Raw genomic sequence first — 22817 nt, forward strand, 5'->3', positions numbered from 1 at the left:
GTGCTTAATATCTTTATCTCCCTCAAATTTTTTGGAGCCTAGAGAAGCTGGTTTTTCTTCTTTCTTGCTCCTCCCCATCCCACATGGTTTCCTTTTTCATTCCCCATGGGGATAGCAAATGTCTCCCCATCCTCCCAGTTAGTACAATGTGCTGGAGAGCCAGGAAGCAGCTCAGATGATCCGCAAAACACTGTCAAAACTAAATGATGTGCTATAAACTTTTAAAACTTTGCAATTACGAGTGGTTTTAGTAAAAAAAAAAAAAATCCATGCCTCAGTTTTTCATCTATAAAATGGATTAAATGAGATGATCTCCAAGGTTGCTCTCAGCTCTAAAACACTATGATTTATTTAATTTGCTATTTGGCATAAATAATGAAGGGCATATATTTCAAGAGTTATGTACTGATTTTGTGAGACCCTCTCTGTCAACCCTCTAATTATGCCAGACATTCAAGATGGGTGGAACACAACTAGCTTCATTTGTTCCCCTCAGGAGTGAGAAAGTGTCATGGAGCTGTACCTCTGGTCCAGAGTACAGTAACACCACGGCCCAATCAGGAGAAGGCTTTGCTCATCACAGACCCCCCTTTGGGCATCATTTGGCATTAATTTTTAGGTGACAGGGCCATAAGAGAAGAAATGATTCCCACTTCTGTTCACAACTGTTGATGTATGGTCTTTCTATACTCACTAGCATGACTCAACTACACTCTTAAAAAGGGGAAGTCCCTTTGATTAGGCTCAAATAAAAGGTTGTTATAGTTGGTTCACTCCTGGTGTTTTAAGTCTATTTTCTTCTTGTTCTTGCATGCTCTGGTGCCTCAGGCAGGTGCTGTATCAGTGCCCAGGCCAGGCACAATGGCTCTCGCCTGTAATCCCAACACTTTGGAAGGCAGAGGCAGGAAAATCCCTTGAGCCAAGGAGATCTAGACCACCCTGGGCAACAAAACATGACCTCGTCTCTGTTAAAAGTAAAATAATAATAATAATAATAATAATAATAGCCGGGAATGGTGGTGTACACCTATATTGCCGGTTATTTGGGAGGGTCACTTGAGGCCAGGAGTTTGAAGCTGCAGTGTGCTATGTCTGTATCACTGCACTCCAATCTGAGCAACAGAGTGAGATCCTGTCTCACTCATTCATTCATTTATAAATAAATCAGTGTCTACTAATTGTGCAGCAGCACAAACTCACAAGATTCAAGCCTTAGTGTCTTGACCTGTATTTTGAGGCAGCACAATTCAACTCACTCCTGTACTCCATCAGTGGTTCTGCTTTTTCCATGTCTTCCCTTATCTCTAATGAGACGTGATATATGGATTCTTTATTTGTCAGCCTAGGCCAACCGAGGGAGAGGCAACCCAACACTAAAAACCACATGCACAGGGAAACGTGAGCTCAGGAAGTTTTCTGAGTGGGTGCTTTTTAAAATGTGTCTGATCTGCCGGAAATCACACTGCTTTCGTATTTTGAACAGCTATAATGGCATTCTCCATATGTTAAATCGATGTTTAAACTTATCACTGCATCTGCCTATTCCAATTTAAAGAATTCAGTGTGCTAATGGACTATCAAAACTGCATATTTTCCTCATGTTTAAAATGTAATTTATGGATTCCCCAAAGGAAAAAATATATAGTTCCCACTCTATTTTCTATTATATTTTATTATAAGAAAATGAATTAACAAGCACCTTTCAAAGCACTGGGATATTTTGTGGAGAGAGGATGGGTAAAGTTATGTAGGATGTTTTCATTTTATTGTGATACCGGAGGTCACAAAAGTGAATTGAGTTGGCTTAGATTGTACTTTAAACACAGCTGGGGCAAGAACTAGGTCCCTTGACAATCAGTTCAAATTGACTTATTGTTCATATAATAAAGTACAATAAGAATGATATCGTGCCCAACTTGCAAAAGTTTTGAGTGAAGATCATTGCACAGACTTTGAACTAAGAGGGGTAGTTAGAAACAACCATTCTTTGTCTTACTTCACGTTTTCTTTTGAATATTTTGGTAGCTATTGCTGCCTCCACTTTATCATTTCTCGAATTTTACTTGTCTGTAATACTTTTGCTGTTTTAATTTTTTAATCTCTAGAGCTTCTACTCATGATGAGTAACAATATTTACATAATTTTTCAGCTAGAGAAATCGGCGTTCAAAAGTTGCTCAACCAAAGTCACACAAAATTATTAACAGGGTGGTAACAAAGCTTAGGGCTAAAAATCATTCTTTAACGTTAAAAGAAAACCCGAAATATAAAAAGCAAAAAAAAATTCACACAGCTTTCAGATTCCAATAGCAACACTTAAAACACCACTAGGCCTCACAATAATATAGTGTTAAAAATCTCTTCCCACTGGGATGGGCCACAAACCCCAAGGGAAAATATGACTCAAAATATGACTTGATGTTATAGAGCACAGTACACAACAATTGTTTTACCTATCCCATGTGGCTTACCTGCATCAGATTGCTCAACAAGTTATACTCTAAAGGTGCCAGATGACTCTTAACAAACCCCACCCAAGGTCCCAGGTCTGGGCAAATTACCATGAATAGTATCATCACAGACACTCAGATAAGAGATTCCAGAAAGCCTGATATACTCTTCCACAAAAGAGATGAACCTAACCCCAATTCACAACTCGCCTGGAGCTGTGCCCATGATGATGGGTAAGTATAATATAGCAGTAGACTCCCAAGAGGAGAAAAAAGGCCACACATTCTGGAATTATACTCCTTTTAGTCTTGCAGTCTGTGTGGCTAATTGTGAGAGCTGTTGGTAAGCAGTACCAGGAGCCTCTTGTTCCTTTCAAATAAAGCAAATAATAGTTCTGTAGGACAGACGTTTCTTGTTTCTGAGCACAACTTGGTTCCAAAGCTCTAATCAGTCTCTCCTGTTACTCAAAACAGGCTCAGTGAATGAACGCAGAAACAGAAAACCAAATAATGCATACTCTCACTTAGAAGTGGGAGCTAAACATTAGGTATACATAGATGTAAAGATGGGAACAATGGACACTGGAGATTATAAAAGGTAACTGGGAGAGAGAGAGAGAGAAGAGGAAGAAGAGGGGAGGAAAGAGGGAGGAGGAAGTGGACAAGGGTTGAAAAACTACCTGTTGGATACTATGCTCATTACCAGGGTGATGTGTTCAATTGTACCCCAAACCTCAGCATCCTGCAACGTATCGTTGTAACAAATCTGCACGTGCCCTAAAATAGAAGTTGAAAAACAAAAAGCAGAGGCTCAGGAGCTGATTCTCCCTCCATCACATTTTCTGTCCCCAAGTTCACAAAACATTCCTTCCACAATGAAAAGACCAAGGGATCCGTGGATACAGTGAAAGCTCCCTAGAGTTCAGTTATTGCTTAATGTTTTTTTGTGTTTCTTTTTATAGAGATGAAGTCTCAGTATATTGTCCAGGCTGGCCTTGAATTTCTGGCCTCAAGCAATCTTCCTGCCTTGTCCTGCCAAAGTGTTGGGATTACAGACATGAGCAACCATGCCCAGCCTGATAAATCTTAATATAACTTAGAAACATCAGTGTAGAAGTACCGTGCTTTTGACTGTCTAAAATTTTAAAACAAACATCTAAAAAAATTCCCTAGGGCATCAGTGGTTTACATTGAATGTAGTGCTAGATGAAATTTATCATAGATGAGAGTCAGGATTGGAGAAAAAAGTCACATCTGAGATTTTTAGATAAGAAATGTTGGTTTTTCTAAATGAAAAAAAAATGACCTACATTAAGATTCCAGATAAAAATATCCCAACACCTGTCAGAGTTAGAAATCAATTCTCCAACAGTCCACCATATATCTTTCCTAGTGCTCCTTATCCTCTCCTGTCAGATAAGCATTCTCTTCCTCCTAAACCCTTACCAAAACCTGCCAACTGGTCAACTCTCACACCAAGCCTCAAATGTCATTCCTCCCAGAGGTATTAGTATTTAACAAAGCAGAAGAAATAAAGTTTTGGCAGTGGACTTCCAGAAGTTATTCAGAGAGAAGCATTCCCCACCAAGCCTGTTTTTTTAAAAAAAGACTGCAACGAAAGGGCACCCTCTAACAGACTGCAGTCCCATGGTGGAGAGCACCCCTTCTGAGTGCACAAGAAGATTCTCATTGCAATTCTTCATCTACAAATCATTGTATTGGAAAATGAAACAATTCCCAAAGTTAAAATCTTGTGTCAAGCACTGTACTAGAATCTGGGGATATGGAGATGAATACAAGTTTATTGCAATCTTCAATGGGTTGACATGCAGGGAGAATGAAAAGCAAACCAAATATGGGTCACCTAACTCACTCCATTGAGATGGGTGGAGGCCATGGTTAGGAGGTTAGGAAAGGCTTTCCATATCAATGTTTCTCAAATATTAATGCCAAACAATAAATTACCTGGGGATCCTCCTAAAGTGCAGATTCTGAATGAGGATGTCTGGGGAAGACCCTGAGGTTCTGCATTTATGAGATGCTCCTAGGTGATGCTGATGCCACTGGTCAGTGGACCACAGTAAAAAAAAAAAGAGAGAGAGAGAATGTCTCGCTGTTTCCCGAGCTGTAGTGCAGTGGTGTGATCATAGCTCCCTGAAGCCTTGAACTCAAGGGCTCAAGTGATCCTCCTGCCTCAGCCTTCCAAGCATCTGGGACTATAAGCATGGCACCATGCCTGGCAATTTTTTGAAAATTTTTTGGTAATCATAGAGTCTTGCTATGCTGCCCAGGCAGGTCTTGAACTTCTAACCTCAATAAATCCTCCTGCCTCAGCCTTACAAAGTGCTGGATTATAGGCATGAGCCACCACACACAGGTGAATCACACATTTTGCATACCAAGAACCTGAGATAAGACAAAGTCCAAACTTGAATCAACTAAGACATCCAAGACAGAAGAGCGAGAGAAGGCACAGGCAAAGACGCCAAAGCTAGAGACATTAAGCTGGATAAAGGGAACATTAAAAATGCTAAGGAAATGTTTTATGCAAGATATTGTTGAATGTAAATACAGACAAGAAGAACTTTACACAGTAATAAAAATAGTTTTTGCAATAGTTGCACAAGGGTGGTTAACATTAGGAGTACTTCCTCCCACACCCATGCTTTTTGGTTTGAACTCTCACTAATGAATGTATATTTATTTATTAAAACAACAAAAGGATAAATAGATTTCTCCTTTGCGTGCTAGTGGGGGAAATTCCACCCTGGGATGTTTTAAGAAAATGACCATGCAGGCTCTTCCAATTTGGGGTTGTATGATTGGATAAGATAAAAAACTACTTAATAACTAACCACAATTATGTAATAATGTAGTAATAATCATTTCCTGAGAAAGAGTGCAGGCAAGATTATACAGAATTCTAGAAGAAGAAAACAAAACAAAACAAAACCTGTCTTTTGATTTCACAGAGCAATGTCTACTGAGGAATCCATTGCTTGGTACCCTGGAGCACATCACTGTTCCCCAGCCATGAGAACTTTAAGGTTCGGAGAGCAGAAGGGAGTGTGTGGCTGATGTGGACATATATAGCCAGCAGCTACATGTAAGATACATGCTCTGTGGCTTCGTTCCCAGTGTGTAGATGGAACAGTTAAATGAACATCACCCTTCTTCCAAATCAGGCATGTTGCAGGAAACCACATCCTATAATAGTCAACTGCCAGCCCTACATGAAGCAGATTATTAAACAAGTCTTAGGACATCACTGTACATCCTACAGTCATAAAGATGTACACAAACATTATCTGATCTCGTAACTCTTGTCAGACTTTGCTTTCTCTGACAGATGAAAAAACTCAATTTGAAGGATGTTGATGAAGGATATTAATAACATCTCTAAAGTCACCCAGTTAGCAGCAGAACTAGTTTTAAAACTCCAGCTACTTGGCATTCTTGTTCCAATTTCAGAATTCATTCTATGATATAATACTATAACTTCTAAAAGACAGGAAAGCAGGCATAAAGAAGTTAGGTTTTAGAACTCAAAAAGAATTATCTATGGACTCTTTTTGTTACTTTAAAAAACTTTAAATTTCACAAGAATAGTTTGGAATCTCCCATAGACCCAACTGAATCTCCTTTTGTCCAGTTTTAGAGGAATCTGGGGATACAAGTATATGAATATGTGGTATTGGTATATAAATACTGTTCTGTAAGTTACAATAATAAAATGAAAAACAAAAGAGATTTGCTGGTGATCTGAGTGCCAGCAATTGTGATCCACCTAATTAACAGGTTAATAATCAAGGACAATCCAGAATTACATATTAGGCTGTTCATTTATTCCATGAGAGTCTTTGAAAAAGTTGACTTATAGGCCAGGTGTGGTGGCTCATGCCTGTAACCCCAACACTTTGGGAGGCCGAGGTGGGTGGATTGTTTGTCCTCAGGAGTTCAAGACCAGCCTGGGCAACATGGTAAAACCCCATCTCTACAAAAAATACAAAAATTAGCTGGGCATGGCAGCATGTGGCTATAGTCCCAGCTACTCAAGAGGCTGAGGTGGGAGGATCACTTGAGCCCAAGAGGTGGAGGCTGCAATGAATGATGATTGTACCACTGCACTCCAGCCTGGGCAACAGAGAGAGACTCTGTCTCAAAAAAAAATTATTTTTTCAAGTTGATTCATAATACTATAAATGGCCATTAAGGAATTTTATATGAACAAAATAGAAATACAGTGGTCTCATACCTGGAAGATACTTTATCTATCTTCTAGGGGGTGAAAAAAGACAGCTTATTAAGGATTATTCAACAAGGTATCAAACAAAAATACCAATTTAATGTGTGGGAAAAGTGAATCCTCTAGTTCAGGGCTTCTCAAACTTCAACACGCATAAGATTCACCTGTGTTTGTTTGTTAACATTAAGATTCTGATTGAGGAAGTCTGGAATGGAGCCTCAAATGCTGCATTTAAGACACTCCCAGGTGATGCTGATGCCTCATCTGGGTAGCAAGGCATCATTGCAATCACTTGGAATCTCATTTTGATTAAGAACATACTGTTGACATCGTTGATGGATTGCTCACGTTAGCCCTACTTGAACTAACAATATACCTATTGAAGTATTTATTCTATCAAAAAATTGATGAAAGAATAGAAAGTACTTTAAAATATCTTACAAAATAAAAAAGATTGCTAATTTTCTAATTCTTGTTTTACTTTTTATTTCCTCTCAGTTTAGTACATTGCACAAAAAAACTTCAGTTAATGACTTTTTTCCTTTAGCAGGTGAAGGCAGCTAAGACATTTTTAATTCATTATCTCATAAATATAACCTCAGCTCTTTTACAGACCAGGAAAGCTAGTCATTTTGAAATCTATTGTATCATAAAAGTAGGATTGCTGAATTTAGCAAAAATAAAAATTAAAAACCAAATAAAAAAATGAAATGCTCAGTTAATTCAAATTCAGATACATTAAAACAAATCTTATCTAAAATCAAATTTAACTGGTTATCCTGTATTTTACCTTGCAACCCTAGAGAAAAGCATACCTCCAAATTCTAATTTATCTTGAAGTGCTGAAGCCCAGGTGCTGGGATGGAGAATTAACAGACCCACTGACCATGTTCCCTAAACATTTCAACTGTAGAGAGAATTGCTTCTGGATTTGCCAATACTACATCACACACGTGGTTATTACGGCTGCTAATTTGTGGACGCTCCTTTTAGGGGATCTGTGCCCAGGAGACCACACTTTTAAAAAAATCACGATAGAGGGCAAGCTGGAAGTGAAACTACCGAAGAGTCTTACTTATATCAATAGCTTCTTTCCCGGGAAGAACCAGGTGGAGCAAAACCAGCAAGGTCTTCCTTCTCAGGTCTCTCTTTTTTTCCACTTTATGGAGAGCTGAAGCAGCTCAGTGGGAAAGCTAAGATAGTAGTTTCTTGGTAAGAATCATGAAAGATTTTCCTTCTTAATATCAAATGCTGTTAAGTTGATCAGATTTAAGATGATCTTTGAAAGAAGGAAGGAATGTACAAGGTGGTTTCAGGCCCTGTCATCTCTTAACAGTTTTTGAAAGCCTTTACCAGCTTTTAAAGGGGCAAGCTAATCCTCTGATTTCATTTTTATGTATGATGTGCAGTAAATAGTTTCGGGTACTTCAGCAAAACAAAGGCATCTACTCATTTCTAGGTGCCTTTTCTTGTGTATTTACCCACCTCCTACCTACTTCAAATACCGATAGTCATTCCTGCCATGATGTTTATAGTAAGTTGGGGCCAAGGTTTGCCTGTTAGCAGAACACTGTTGGATGTTTTGCCTCTGTTTAAGCAATTGATAATTATGAAGTCCCTGCTGTAGTAAAAATATAGTAAGTCTAATTATTTTCTAATTTTAGAAATTAATTTGGAGAGAACTATTAATGCTATGTGTATAGAACAGGCTATATATTTCATACCTGGAAGATATTTTACCTCTCTTCTAGGGGGTTAAAAGAGACAGCTTATTAAGGATTTCAACAAGGTAGTAAACAAATATATAATAATTTATATATAATATATATTATATATAAAATATATTATGTTATATATTTAATATATATTATATCTCATATATTAAATATATATTATATATTAAAATATACAATATATAATGTATATAATATATTAAATAATATATTATTAAAATGTGAATCTAGATTATGATAAGGAAGGGCAGTTAATTTCACTTGGATTGGTTCCTTACCCAGTCAGCATGGGAGTTACACATCAATCTCCAGCCATCCCTTTCCTCCTTTCCCCCATCAGAAGCACTAGGGGTTAACGTGGAAGTCAGTGACCTAACATGCCATTACTATCAATAGTCTTAGGATGGGATTAAATACACACAATTTTTTGTTTTTAGAAATAATTTAGCTGATGTTAGGTACCTCAAAACTTACATTAAGTATAATGTGTTGTTTGATTTGGTGAAAAAGGAATCCCTTTGTCTTTTCAGTCTACAAATTGCAGCTGATTCTGGAAGGGGTGAAGAGAACACCCGTTATATACAACCCTTCAAGTTGCTCTATTATCTAAGTGAAACTCATCGCAAACTCCCATTCTGTGACATTAACAATTCATCAAAAGGAGGAAGTTCTTTTAGCTGAAGGAAGTTTTATGACAAGCAACACTTAAAATAAAAAATTGAGACTCCTTCCCATCAATGTAGTTAATATCCTTTCTAGAATCTTAATAGTAATCTTTCCAGCTTTGAGCAGACTGGAAATAATTTAAGATGAATTTGGAATTTCTGGATTATAATCTGGTCTACTTTTGAATTTGGAAATTTTAAACAAAATTGTCCACAGCATAATGTCAACTTTAGCAGTGTTAGTAACCATGTGTATATCTTTTTAGGATTTAGTGATCCTTGCCATTACAAGTAGCAAGCAATTTACATTAAATGTATGTTTTAGAAAAGTAGTGCTATTTCCAGGCCAGGCACTGTGGCTCATGCCTGTAATCCCAGCACTTAAGGGGGCTGAAGCAGGTGGATCACTTGAGGTCAGGAGTTCGAGACCAACCTGGCCAACATGCTGAAACCTCATCTCTACTAAAAGTATAAAAATTAGCTAGATATGGTGGCGTGTGCCTCTAATCCCAACTACTTGGGAGGCTGAGGCATGAGAATCACTTGAACCTGGGAGGTGGAGGTTGCAGTGAGCTGAGATCGCACCATTGCACTCTAGCCTGGGCCACAGAATGAGACTCTGTCTCAAAATAAAATAAATGTAATTAAATGAAAAGGAAAATAGTAGTGCTATTTCCAAAAACAGCAAGTTTCCACATCATGTTAAGTGTTTGAAGTGACAGTCAATAAAAATTTCTAAATCTGAATAAATTTCCAAATTATGTCTTAATATACTAAAACAAGCATATGAAGGCCCTCATAGGTTGGAAAAACATTGGCTAAAGAGTTAAGGGAAGTGTTCACACTGGGATGGCTCTTAAGGACATGCTTTCACATCTTCTAGAGCTCTGGAAATGATTACTAGTTAGTATTGCACTATTTGGGCTTTTTGGATTCAGAAGTTATACGGTTGACCATATCACTAAAATTCATATATTTAGAAATATACTGCTTTTTGCAAAGTACGTACACAAGAAGAATATGAAAATAAACTCTTTTATTTTTAGTGATTAGTTGACCTATAGTTGATAACTCCTTTTTTCTTAACCTTCTCTAAGGGAAACAAAAACAAAAACAAAAAAAACTAAGGCTTTAAGTGAAGAAATTTTTATTTAAAATTTGAAGTATGTTAAACTGGGGTAAATCAGAGGTCTGCAGTTTTGCTGTCAATATTCTAGGTTTTGTGGGCATACAGTCTGGTTCAACAATTCCATGCTGCCACAGCCATAGACAAGATGTCAACAAATAAGTGTGGCTGCAGTCCAATGAAACTTTATTTTGGACACAGAGATTTGAATTTTATATAATTTTCAAGTGTCCTCAAGTATTTTCTTCTTTGAATATTTTTCCATGACTGAAAAAATATAAAAACCCATCTTGGCTTCAAGGTCATACAAAACAAACAATGGGTCACAGTTTGCTGATCCTAGAAACAGATGGAGTCGTGAGTTTCATCTCAACACAGCTTAATGTAATTGTATGAAGTTTGTCAGTGATTTTATTTTATTTATTTATTTATTTATTTATTTATTTATTTATTTTTTGAGACGGAGTCTCACGCTGTTGCCCAGGCTGGAGTGCAGTGGCGCGATCTCGGGTCACTGCAAGCTCCGCCTCCCGGGTTCCCGCCATTCTCCTGCCTCAGCCTCCTGAGTAGCTGGGACTACAGGCGCCCGCCACCGCGCCCGGCTAATTTTTTGTATTTTTAGTAGAGACGGGGTTTCACTGTGGTCTCGATCTCCTGACCTTGTGATCCGCCCGCCTCGGCCTCCCAAAGTGCTGGGATTACAGGCTTGAGCCACCGCGCCCGGCCTTGTCAGTGATTTTAGAAGTGATAGATTACTAGATTAGGTTTATTGGAAGCAAATTTACCAATTAATTATATTCGATAAAGCTCTGGTATAAGAAACATAATTTTGGATACTTCTCAAATCTTGCAAATTTGGAACAAAAATTTTGTGAAATGAAGAGGTTTGAAATACCAAAGCCAGACTTTTTATTATCTCAGATTAAAGAGTATAAATTCTCTTTCAATGTTTAAGATGGTTGCAGTTGAATTATATAGAGTTGGATGTATTCTTTGTGGCCTCCAATAGGTGAATGCTACAAGGAGAGATGGGAATGTGCTTTGAGGGAGACAGTCAAGCATAAATTGGAAGACTCCTTAGTGAAGAGGCACCAGGCATTTAAGATTTCTATGGGTGGTGGAACTAATCTGTAAGGGTCTCTAGTAAAGTTTACACTTCTATGACTTGGAAAAAGATTTGAAGAACTTATTATTATGGTTACCTAGATAAAAAGCTAAAGATGGCTCAAAATGTTTGGGGTTGGTTAATTCCAAAGGTTAATTACTTAAGAATAAAGTTGGCTGGGCGTGGTGGCTCACGCCTGTAATCCCAGCACTTTGGGAGGCTGAGACGGGTGGATCACGAGGTCAGGAGATCGAGACCATCCTGGCTAACACAGTAAAACCCCGTTTCACTAAAAATACAAAAAATTAGCCAGGTGTGGTGGCAGGTGCTTGTAGTCCCAGCTACTCGGGAAGCTGAGGCAGGAGAATGGAGTGAACCCGGGAGGTGGAGCTTGCAGTGAGCTGAGATGGCGCCACTGCACTCCAGGCTGGGTGACAGAGCAAGACTCCGGCTCAAAAAAAAAAAAAAAAAAAAAAGAAAGAAAGAATGAAGTCGCTGAGAGAATGATGTATGTGAGTAGAGTAGTTTCTACTTTTTGAGGAAGGAGTTAATTCAAACCAGTCTTGTGTAGCCAAAGCCTCAAGGCAAGACGGCATCAAAACCTATATGATGCAATAAACACTGGAAAAGGAGTCAATAATCCAGGAGTCAATGCCTTGGCATTGCCGGGATCACCTAACTTGTTGGATTCACTTGCGTAATTTGGCACCTGGGAATACCATTTACCCAATTATGTTTAAGCTTTGATATGTTAATAAGACCAGAGGGCTGTATAAATTTAAGGTAACAAGACTGGGTGGTTCTCACCTGTTCTCAAACACTTTAGAGCTTATAAAATTGAGATGACATACTTTCTCCTACTCTACCCCTTTTAGCCTACTTGTAAATATTACAGAGCTAGGTATATATCATACTCTGAGAAACAGTTTCTCACTAATATGAAGTAATCTGATTAGTCTTTTTTTTTTTTTTTTTTGGATGGCCTCTCCCTCTGTTCCCCAGGCTGGAGTGCAGTGGTGCAATCTTGGATCACTGCAACTTCTGCTGCCTCCCCTGGTTCAAGTGATCCTCTCATCTCAGCCTCTCGAGTAGCTGGGACTACAGGAGTGTGCCACCATGCCTAGCTAATTTTCATATTTTTTAGTAGAGACGGGATTTCACCATGTTTGGCCAGGCTGGTCTTGAACTCCTGACCTCAGGTGATCCGCCCACCTTGGCCTCCCAAAGTTAGTTCTGTTTTTCTAAATTACTTTATCTCTTATGCGTCCCAAAAAGGTGTTGACATTTCAGAAGTGCCTCTCCAGTTCTTTTTCTAAGCTACATAGAAGTGAGAATGAATGCATTTATATCATTTTGGCCTTTGGAAATTCTTATTAACATATAGTTTTGGTTGTACTTATCACAAAATACATCCAACTTCTTACTTTTAATATGCTGGCGATTTAAATGTACTTATGCTAGTTCAATGGGCAATACACGGGTGAAAATAAAAGCTATTTAACTGTCAATCTATTCTATAATGTCTCTCCTAGCTCATTAAATTCATATGTGGTTTTTCACAATAATAAGCAGAGAGTGAAATTTTGTGAAGTGATTCTTTGGCCCATCAGAGTGTGGTTAAATGTGATAATAATTATTAGTTATGCTCAAAATGCTAAATTGTTGGGTATAAAATGTAAGTGAACAAATGAGCTATCATAACAAGAAAGAATTGTAACAGGACTTCGGCTTTTATATATCTGGAATGTCTGTCTTGGAAAACAACAAACTGAATGTACTCAGGAAGCTTTGGTTTTCAGTGTTCTCCCCAACTTTTGATACTCTTCAGTACGAACAAGCAGTATCAGTAACTCACAAAGTCTGTGCGCCTGCTTTGGGGACTACAGACATTAAGGCCCCCACGAGAAAATAGAATACCAAGCAAGCTACAATAGATGCTATAAGAGAGGTTCAGATGAAGTTCAACGGCCAACAATATTGAGTGCTTGCTGTGTGCAAGACACCGTTGTTCCTCCTTAAAGAAATTGAGGGCTGGTGCCGTGGCTCACGCCTGTAATCCCAGAACTTTGGAAGGCCAAGGCAGGTGGATCACCTCAGGTCAGGAGTTCAAGACCAGCCTGGCCAACATGGCAAAACCCCATCTCTGTAAAAATATAAAAATTAGCTGGGCATGACGGTGTGTGCCTGTAATCCCAGCTACTCAGGAGGCTGAGGCAGGAGAATCACTTGAACCCAGAGGCAGAGGTTGCAGTGAGCCAAAATTGTGCCGGCCTGGGCAACAGAGTGAGACTCCGTCTCAAAAAAAAAAAAAAAAAAAGAAAAGGAAATTCAGGATGGGGAAGAAAGCATTTAGACAACAGTACAGAGGGTGACAGTGACATTAAAAATAGTGTCTTCACTATTTTTATTTATTGGTATTAAAACTGAAAGAAGAAAAAGAAAGTTTGTTTTTTGACGACTCTAAGATAACCTGTTTAAAGATGCAAAGAACCAGAAATAACAGGTTATCCTGGAGTCATTCTTTTGGGATGACTTTTTTTTAAAGGCAAGAAACCTTTGGTTAATAGCCAATACAAGGTTTTATGTAAAATGTTAAGTGTAACCATTTCTATTTAAATAGATCCTTTAATCCACTCCTGGATGTATAATTAAGTAATATTTGACTTTTTTGTATGCAAAAGTTATGTGTTACATATTCATCCTACTTCACATAACTGAAATAACCCAAACCAGTTTACACTTTCCCAACAGTTTTTTTTTATATGCTTCCCACCAAGGAAGTTACAGGATGTCTAGTTAGCTTTGTGTTTCCCCTTCTAACAGAAGAGGGCATTATATGAAACAGGCAGAATGGGGTACTTAAAGGGAGTGGCTCCTGCAAGCTAGTAGATCCTGATCAGATATTAAAATGTGCTTTCAAAGGAGTGGAGTTTGTGCCTGTCAACAAACTACTCGCTGTAATTACTTCCTATTCACTGGGATCGCTGTGCAGCCTGCTGACTCACCAGGCTGCTGGAGTATGTTTCTGCTGGGTTTCCCTACTGCCTGCTACACATGAGTCATCACAGGAATGGAAGTTTCTATCCGTTTCCCTTAACAACAGTGCAGAAACCAGGCATTGAAGTAAGCTTCGATCTTTCCAATCAGACCCTAGCCAGGCAAGGGAAAAATGATGTGGTAGGTGTCACCACCAGCTAGGCTGCTAGATCACAGCTCCCCACCCCAGGGTGTTAGTCATCGGCACTCCAGTTTCAGCGTCTTTTCTCTCACCCACCCAAGTAGTTAAAGTGGCATCTTGTCTTGCAATGCCTGCTGCTTGCTGGTGGCCACTGAACTCTTCCTTTGCTATAGAGTTTTCCCAACTTGGCTGCACAATGAAGTCACCTGGAGTTGTTTGTTTTTGCTTTTAAATACTATGCCTATTTCTCACTCCCAAACAACCTGATTTAAATAGTTTGGGATGTGATCAGGACATCAGGAGTTCTCAAAGCTCCCCAGGTGATTCCATATGCAGCAAAATTTTAGAACCAGTGCTTTGATAGAGACCCACACAAGAAAAATTTACCAGTTAAGCTTATCTACCAATCACTTGGTGAGCTCCCAGAACTCTTATCTTACCCCTAACTGATGTCTTTAATCAGTTTGGCAGAAAAGAACGAAAGCAAAGTAAGGAAGCATTTCATTTCCAGAGGGGACACAGGCTAACCAAGAACCATACCCCTTTTGCTTGATAAAAATTTGGCCAAATTTACCGTTCAAGAGAAGCAGGGGAAATGTTGCCATTCTTCAGATTACCTTTTGATCTCTGTTCTGTTTCATTCCACAGTGTCCTGTTCAGCAAAGGTGTAAATTGCGGGTCCTCAGATTAGAAGTAGGTGCTGCGTCTGACCACAATCGCGACCGGTCTGCACACTTCACCCCAGCTGGGACCGAACCTCCGCCTCGCAGCGCGGCCCCAAGGTCGATACTATGCTAATCAAGGAAGTTCTTCCGTTTCGGTGCGCGCTGGCGCGGGTTTGAGCGCTTAACCCTTGATTCTACATTGACAGCACGATAGTGTTTTTAGTGACCTCTTCCTGCCTAGCGGGTCTGCACTATTTTCCTTTTGTTCTTCTTCTTTTTTTTTTTTTTGGAAAAGGAGATGTGAGCAAGTGATAGAGAAGACACTCAGGGAGGGGACAGCAGTGTTGGCTGGTGCGGAGGTGAAGGAACGGCTAACGTTCGGAATATTAATTACTCCCCGCGCTACTGACCCTGCGAGGACTAGCAGGAGGGGCCTGGGGGTTAAGACAAAGGCTTCTGCTGATCAAATGGCTGCAGCGCCCCTTCTCCGAGGTTACGGCTCTGCCCTCGGCACTGGATTGACGAAGTCACTGGAGGAGTGACCAAACCCACTAGCCCTTTTGGGGTCTGAAAGTCAGCTTTATCGAGCACCCCAGGTTCAGAGGGGACGGCTTTCCGCGTCCACCCCTCTCCCGGCTCTTTGTGGGATTTCTGGCTTCAGCATAGCCCTTCTAAGTGTAGACCGAAGAATTTCCCACTGAGCGGAGTGCGAAGTCGCTGAGTAGCCCTCGCCCTGCGCTCCCGTGCTCCCTGCAGAAGAGCCGCTTCCTTTTGCGCCCACCCGGCTCCTGAGTCCCGGGAGCGCGGATGGTGGCCGGTGTCGGAGTGGGAGAGTAGTGGCTGCCGAAGGGGAAGTGCCCGGGGTCCGGGGGATGCTCCCAGGCGGGCGAGCGCCAGCGCGCTACACTTCCTGATCTGTCCCCAAGCGCGCAGCCCCTGCCAGCGCCCCCAGCTCTCTCAGTCCCGGCTCCCCAGCTAGAGCCTGGAAGATCTTGCGCCGCGGTCGCGCAATCACGAGCCCCCCTCCTTCACCAACGCCGTCTTCCTACCCTGGACAGCCCCAGCCTCACCCCTTAGAACCAGTCCACTTCGCTTCTGCCAGCGTGGCAGCCCCAACTCCCTCCCTCCCCTTTTCTGGGGTGCACAGAGCTGGGGCCTCGAACCAGAGATGCTACACGCGGGAGCGCGGCGGGGTGCACACCGAGACCGCCTAGCCGACCCCTGCACAACTTCTTGCTGGACTCTGGACCCCCTGTTCCGCTTGCTCGGAGCCCCGTGGGCTGCAGAACTCAGCGGCAGGAGGAGGGGCGGCCAGCCCCTGGCCTGGGAGGGACTGCTCCAGGGCAGGGGGTGTCGGGGTGAGCCAGGGCGGTACCGCTTTAAATGCACTTGACTCACCTGCTCCGGCGCTGTCGCCTCCTTCCTCTGCTGACAGCTGGGGGCTTTGTTTTCTCCACCCACCCGGCCCGCCGCGCTCCGCCCCCTCTGTCGCACGTGACTCGCAGTCTGCCACCGCCGCCGCCGCTCCGCGAGTCCACCCGAGAGAGCCCGGCCAGCGCCGCCCCTTCCCGCGGGTGCGGGTGCGGGTGCGGGTGCGGGTGCAGGTGGGCGCCCCGCTGGGCAGGTCCGAGCCGACCCGCCTGAAGACGCTGTCTCAGGCCAAAGGAAGACAGGATGAATTCGTGACAGGGAAGAAAGTGCCAGCGGGTGAAATAAACTAAGTAGTTTGACCCCACTCGAGAGGGAGGAGGCGCGGCTTGCAGAGGGGGCTTGAAAAGGCGCTGCCACACCCTGAATTAAGTACCTGCAAACGGGGGCTTGCACACCAACCGGGGAGCATCTGCTTTTTACACCAAGTGTTTGTACTTCTACCTGGAGCAAGATTCATAATAAGGGGCAAACTAGTTTTGTCATGAATATTACTAATTAAACGAGGCAATTCTAATTCAACTAACAATTTAATAATAGCATGTTTTATTGGGGTTTAAAATCTGCTTGTTGATGCTGTTGATATTTGGGTTCTATTTGGAAAGTGGAGTGCAGGCTGAAGAAGCGAACTCCAGAAGTTTACTGCTTGTCCATTTGGAACAGCAGCTATTTTTAATGAAATGAGAACATGTTCTGGCTTCAAGATCCAGCTCAAGATCTGCTGCTTTTGGAAGTGGTCCCGACCCGCGCTGGTCGCAGTGATCTCTAAGTGTTTGAAACAGCAAGGATTTGTCTGAATCCTGTTAGCTCTTGGAAAACACATTATATACCTTTCCTCCCGCGCCCTACAAATTGCTACTCAGGAGGAAAGATTGTCTGTATCTCCCCCAGCGTTCATTAAAGCCAAGTCTTCGTAGTGGAGTGATTTAGCACGGTGCTTCTCAAATTTTAAGAGGGATCACCTGGGGATATTGTTGAAGCCAAATTTGAGCGTGTCTGGAGTTGGGCCTGAGATTCTGCATTTCTAGCAAACTCCCAGGTAATGGCATTGCTGCTAGTTTGAGGACCACGTTTTCAGTAGAGAGGTGTTGATCCTCGCTTTGGCATTAGCCAGTCTATTTTGAGTCTTGACTACACCACCTGCAAGCTGTATGACCTTAGGCAAGTTTCTCAACATTTAAGCCTCACATGCTGTAAAATAGGGATGATACTAATTTCCACCTCATAGGGTTGTCTTGAAGATTAAGTGAGAAAGTCCATATAAGGCACTTAGCGTAGTACCTGGCACACATAGCTAGGGTTCAGAAAATGCTAGCTAATTCACTGTGGAGGTCATCCTTGCAGGGGGAAAGCTGGCACCAGGTGCAGCATGGCTGCAGGGGAAGCAATGTGTGAAATGGGCACGAGAGTGAGGTCGCCAGCCCAAGAACGAGGACTGTGCCCTGCAGTGCCTGGTATGTGCCGGATGTGTAGGATATGTTTGACGAATAAATAAATGACTATAATGTGGAACAGATAATATGTGTTCAAAAAGTTCTGCTTCTCCTTTAAATCATGATAAATTAGTTCTGAGACATTGAATTAAAAATCATTTTGCTTTCTGTTACAGATAATGTCCAGCTGCCTGTCACATGGGTAATCTATTTTAATATCTGAGACAGTACATGGATTGTTAAGGTTTAGTACATTTTTTATCTTCATTAAAAACCTTGAAATTTAAATTTAAATGAATTTATTAATGAAGATTTGGTATTCTTAGCTCTGAAAATGAATGGCTGTTGTCATCATAGTTCTCATATCTTCCTTCCTTGCTTCTTCTCCTCTCTCTGTCCTCCAATAGTGTTTCCTCAGACTCATTTCTTGTCTTTTTTCCCACTCTGCCATTTTCCTTAGAAATTTTATGTGTGTCTTCGGTTCATCTTTCAAGTGTGTGTGGATTACTTCTGAATCTGTACCCATATTCTTAACCTATTTGCAAGCCTTATTTCTGCCTTTCCCTTACTTGTTAGGAATTTCCATTTCTATGGGCTTTAAAAAATTTATTTATTTTTCCACTTGAACTCTACTTTTATTTGTGTAAATGTATGGGGTACCCGAAAGATTTTCACATGTATATAATGCATAGTGATCAAGTCAGGGTATTTACGGTGTCTATCACCTGAGTATAATATGTGTATATACATATATTTTTAAGTATAGTCATCTTATTCTCTAGCACACATTAAATTACCTCTTTTTATCTTACTATATTTTTGTACACTTTAACTCACTTCTCTTCATCCTCCTCCCCCTCACTCCACTCACCTTACTCAGTTTCTTTGTCTGTATTTCCACTCTCTAATTCCATGTGTTCAGATTTCTTAGTTTCCACAATATGTGAGAACATACTACATCATTTTGTGCTTGGCTTATTTCACTTATGATAATCTCCAGTTTCATCCATGTTGCTGCAAATAACACAATTTCATTATTTTTAATGGATGAATCATATTTCATTCTGTATATACACTATATTTTCTTTATCTTTTCATCTGTTGATAGATACTTACGTTGATTCCATATCTTTGAAGTTGTGAATAGTGCTGCAATAAACATGGCAGTTCAGGTATCTCTTTGATATATTGATTTATTTTCCTTTGGGTAGATGCCCAATAGTAGGATTGCTGGATCAAATGGTAATTCTATTTATAGTTTTCTTGAGAAATTGCCATGCTGTTTTATATAGTGGCTATACAACTTTATATTCCCACTAACAGTGTATTAAAGAGTTCTCTTCTGCACATCCCAGCCAGCATTTGCTATTTTTTTTTGTCTCTTTAATAATAGCCATTCTGACTGGGGTATGATAGATGATATCTCATTGTGGTTTTGATTTGAGTTTCTTTGATTATTAATGATGTTGTACATTTTTTTCCTTAAACCTGTTGGCTATTTGTAGTCTTATTTTGAAAAAGGTCTACTCATGTCCTTTGCCCACTTTTTGATGGGTTTAGTTTTTTTTTTTCCGGTTGAGTTGTTTGAGTTCCTTATGTATTCTAGATATTAGTCCCCTGTAAAACGAATATTTGGCAAATATTTTCTCTCATTCAACAGGTTGTCTTTCATTCTGTTATTTCTTTTGCTGTGCAGAATTTTTTTTAGCTTAATTAAATTACATTTGTCTATTTTTGTTTTTGTTGTCTGTGTTATTGAGATCTTAGTTATAAATTCTTTACCTAGACCAATGTCCAGGAGAGTTTTTCCTAGTTTTCTTCTAGTATTTTTATAGTTTGGGGTCTTACCTTTAAGTTTTTAATCCATTTTTAGTTGATTTTTGTATATGTTGAGAGATAGGGGGTCCAGTTTCACTCTTCTGAATGTGGCTATTCCATTTTCTCAGCACCATTAATTTAAGAGGATGTCCTTTCCCAGTGCAAGTTCTTGTCAGCTTTGTCAAAGATCAGTTGGCTATAAATCTGTTGCTTTATTTCTATGTTCTCTATTCTATTCCATTGGTCAATGTGGCTGCCCACTAGATTTTAGTGTGTTCTAAATTAAACCCCTTTCTCCTCCCATAAAACTGATACCTCCTTGATGATAAATCAAGATGATTATTTACATTGGAGAGCCCTCAGTGCTAATCCAGGGACATGGCAAGGGTGTGGAACCCAGTGTGATTTATCCCAACTACCTTCCTGCTGTTCCCAGGTATTTCTTTGAGATATTGCTCTCAACAGTGACTGGTGTCAACTCATGTATATGTATATACCACCTACTGGTGTAACAGTAACATATGCAGTTGTGGGATGCTACATAAATGGTGACCGAGCTAGTGAGAGATTGTATCAGTTAGGGTAGGCTAAATTATATTGCTGTAACAAATGCCATCAAAATCTCAGTGGCTTAATACAACAAAAGTAAATTTCCTCCTCATGCAAAATTTCCAGTGCTGCTATCACAGTGACTCATTGTTCTAGCCTGCTTCATTCCTGTGAATTTCCCTGAGCACCATGGCAGAGAGGATGCAGAGGACTACGCACCAAACCTCAAGTGCTTTCACCCAGAAGTGATACAGGTCACTTCTCACATTTCTCTGGTCAAGGAAAGTTACATGGTCATTACCTAACTTTAAGGGCTATGTTTACATTTCTAGGAATCACCAAGATTCCTAGAAAGTAGGAATCTTGGTGATTGTGAGTAATGGCTGCCACAGGGATCCATTTCACCTAGGAGGGTTGGGGATAAAGTTAGACTGAAATAGTCTAGCTATAGCAGGGGATAAGCAATAGGTTACCAGTTCAAGGTAGGTACTCAGTTACTTGTAAAGTCTTTGGGAAACATGAATGTTGTTGTTATCATTATAAAATATCATGTAGAAAAACACTTAAAGGTGACAAATTCTCTCTCTCTGCCTGTCAGGGTTATCTTATGATTTAGCCAAGGTTAGTCTACTCCAGGCAAGAGTGGAGTTTTATCATCCAAACTCTTCTGTGACACAGCGTTCGGCAAAGATCATCTATCTTGATGATACCCTAGGGCACACAGCAACCATTAGGTAAGTAAGGTTACATTAACACAAATAAATTTGCTAATTTTGATGGCATTGTTGGTCATTTGCTCCTTGAGGAGTGAAGGTATGTGTATAAAGAATGAAATATTTTAGTGGTGTCAAATTGTCCTATGTTTTTCCCATGATTGTCTGATTATGCGTTGCCAAATAATTTTCTTGTCATGTTCATGGGAATGTTGAAATAAAGCTTTGTGAATAAAATTCAGTTCGTAAATAAAGGGAAAAAACATGGATATCAATGTGAGAAAAATAAAGTCATGGTTTTCAATAAGTTTTGGGTTTCTTTCTCCAAAGGGCAGAGATTATGTCAACTAAACTTCCTTCCTGCATCTCCCTGCGCTTCATGTGCTTAAAAGAGATAAAGGACTGATGGATGCTGTAAACTCTAAAGTGCTATGCAGATATAAGATATTGTAATGTGTTTCTGGGCACTAAATAATGTTCTTGATCTCAACAATTTTGTTTGTCTTTGCCCACATCCATCAGTGACATCTACTCTCCTTTTAAACCATTTACTTCTTTATAAGACTGCTACCAATTAAATATTTTTATATAATATGAGCATCTTTCCAAAGCTGATATTCTGAGAGTTTCAATCACACATTTCCAAAGATATCTAGCACAAGGGACTAAGGAGAGGCAGAGTTTATCAATTAATGTTTTAAGGTGTTTACTAAAATTATTTTAATTTTATATAATTAATTTTTGTCTCTGAGTCCTTGCTAAGTTGTAAGTTGCTTTAAATATAAATCAAGAAATATGCTACAGTGAACTACTTATAAATATATTGGCAATACCCTGTGAAACTGAGATGGAAGTGTTCATTACCAAGATATGATAGTGTTTATTAAGATGAGTAGCAAAGGTGGCATGAAATAACAGCTTGCAGGGATCACTGCTTTATGATGACTCTAGCGTTTATTCATGGAGTAAGTGTTGCAATAAAAAATAATACCACCTTCAAAGAACTCTGTGGGCTCTTAGGAATATTTGTGAGTTAGCTAAAAAGTGTCATCATTTTATAAGCGAAGTTCGGGAGAAAGCTTAAATGACTCATCCATGTCCTAATTTCTAACTATGACCACTGGCAAAAACTGCTGCCTGCATAAGATAACATAGAATGGAAAAACAAAATTATTATATGATATATATTTGGGTGTATATTATAAGCTATGTTTAATGTACATCAAAAGGAGAAAAATTGTTACCTTTGCTTATGCAAAGCCACTATGTGATAGAAATGTTTATGATTTTATGTCACACTGAAAACAAACTCACATGCAAAGAAATAAGTTGAATTTTTTTTAATATGCTGCTTGGAGCAGGTGTAGCTGAAGGTAATCAGTTCTATACATTTTGAAGGCAATGTGTTTAATTAAGTTATTAATTAGTAATTATCTCTTAGACGGTAAAGCTGTCTTCTCAGTCCCCCTCAGTCTCTGAGGCTGAGAGATGGAATTTCTAGTTTTCTGTTGCAGCTCTATGGAGTACAATGCCCGAATGCTTTCTAGGGGTCACTGGGGTCACCATCATCTCATCATGGGATCTTCTGGAAGACGATGTAGCCAGTTTTTCTTGAATCAAAAGCTATTCTTGATTAATTAAACCTAACCTTGCCAGTTGCATCTTCTTTGCAGCTCCCTTATGTCCCATCTATGAATTGGTCAGCCAGG

At 40.0% G+C, this 22817-nt stretch overlaps 1 protein-coding gene across 7 annotated transcripts in view; it reads right to left on the minus strand.

The window, feature by feature from the left end:
• MAPRE2 (microtubule associated protein RP/EB family member 2) overlaps positions 1-16613 on the minus strand; it is a 163998-nt gene extending 147385 nt beyond the window's left edge. For 2 of the 7 annotated variants that reach the window (XM_077974655.1, XM_077974654.1), the window contains exons 1-2: positions 16566-16613; positions 3130-3226 (exon numbers count right to left, since the gene is read on the minus strand). Coding sequence is in view for 1 of the 7 variants with exons in the window: in XM_015121718.3 (XP_014977204.1) it covers positions 15120-15143 (24 nt within the window). In the remaining 6 variants the exon portion in view is untranslated. Of the gene's footprint in view, positions 1-3129; positions 3227-15076; positions 15857-16565 lie in introns of those variants that run through there. The other 5 variants (XM_015121719.3, XM_077974653.1, XM_077974656.1 and 2 more) reach the window with 4 other exon arrangements.
• Positions 16614-22817: the final 6204 nt, after the last annotated feature.

The sequence above is a fragment of the Macaca mulatta genome, chromosome 18 (assembly GCF_049350105.2).
Source record: "Macaca mulatta isolate MMU2019108-1 chromosome 18, T2T-MMU8v2.0, whole genome shotgun sequence".
Lineage (NCBI taxonomy): Eukaryota > Metazoa > Chordata > Mammalia > Primates > Cercopithecidae > Macaca > Macaca mulatta.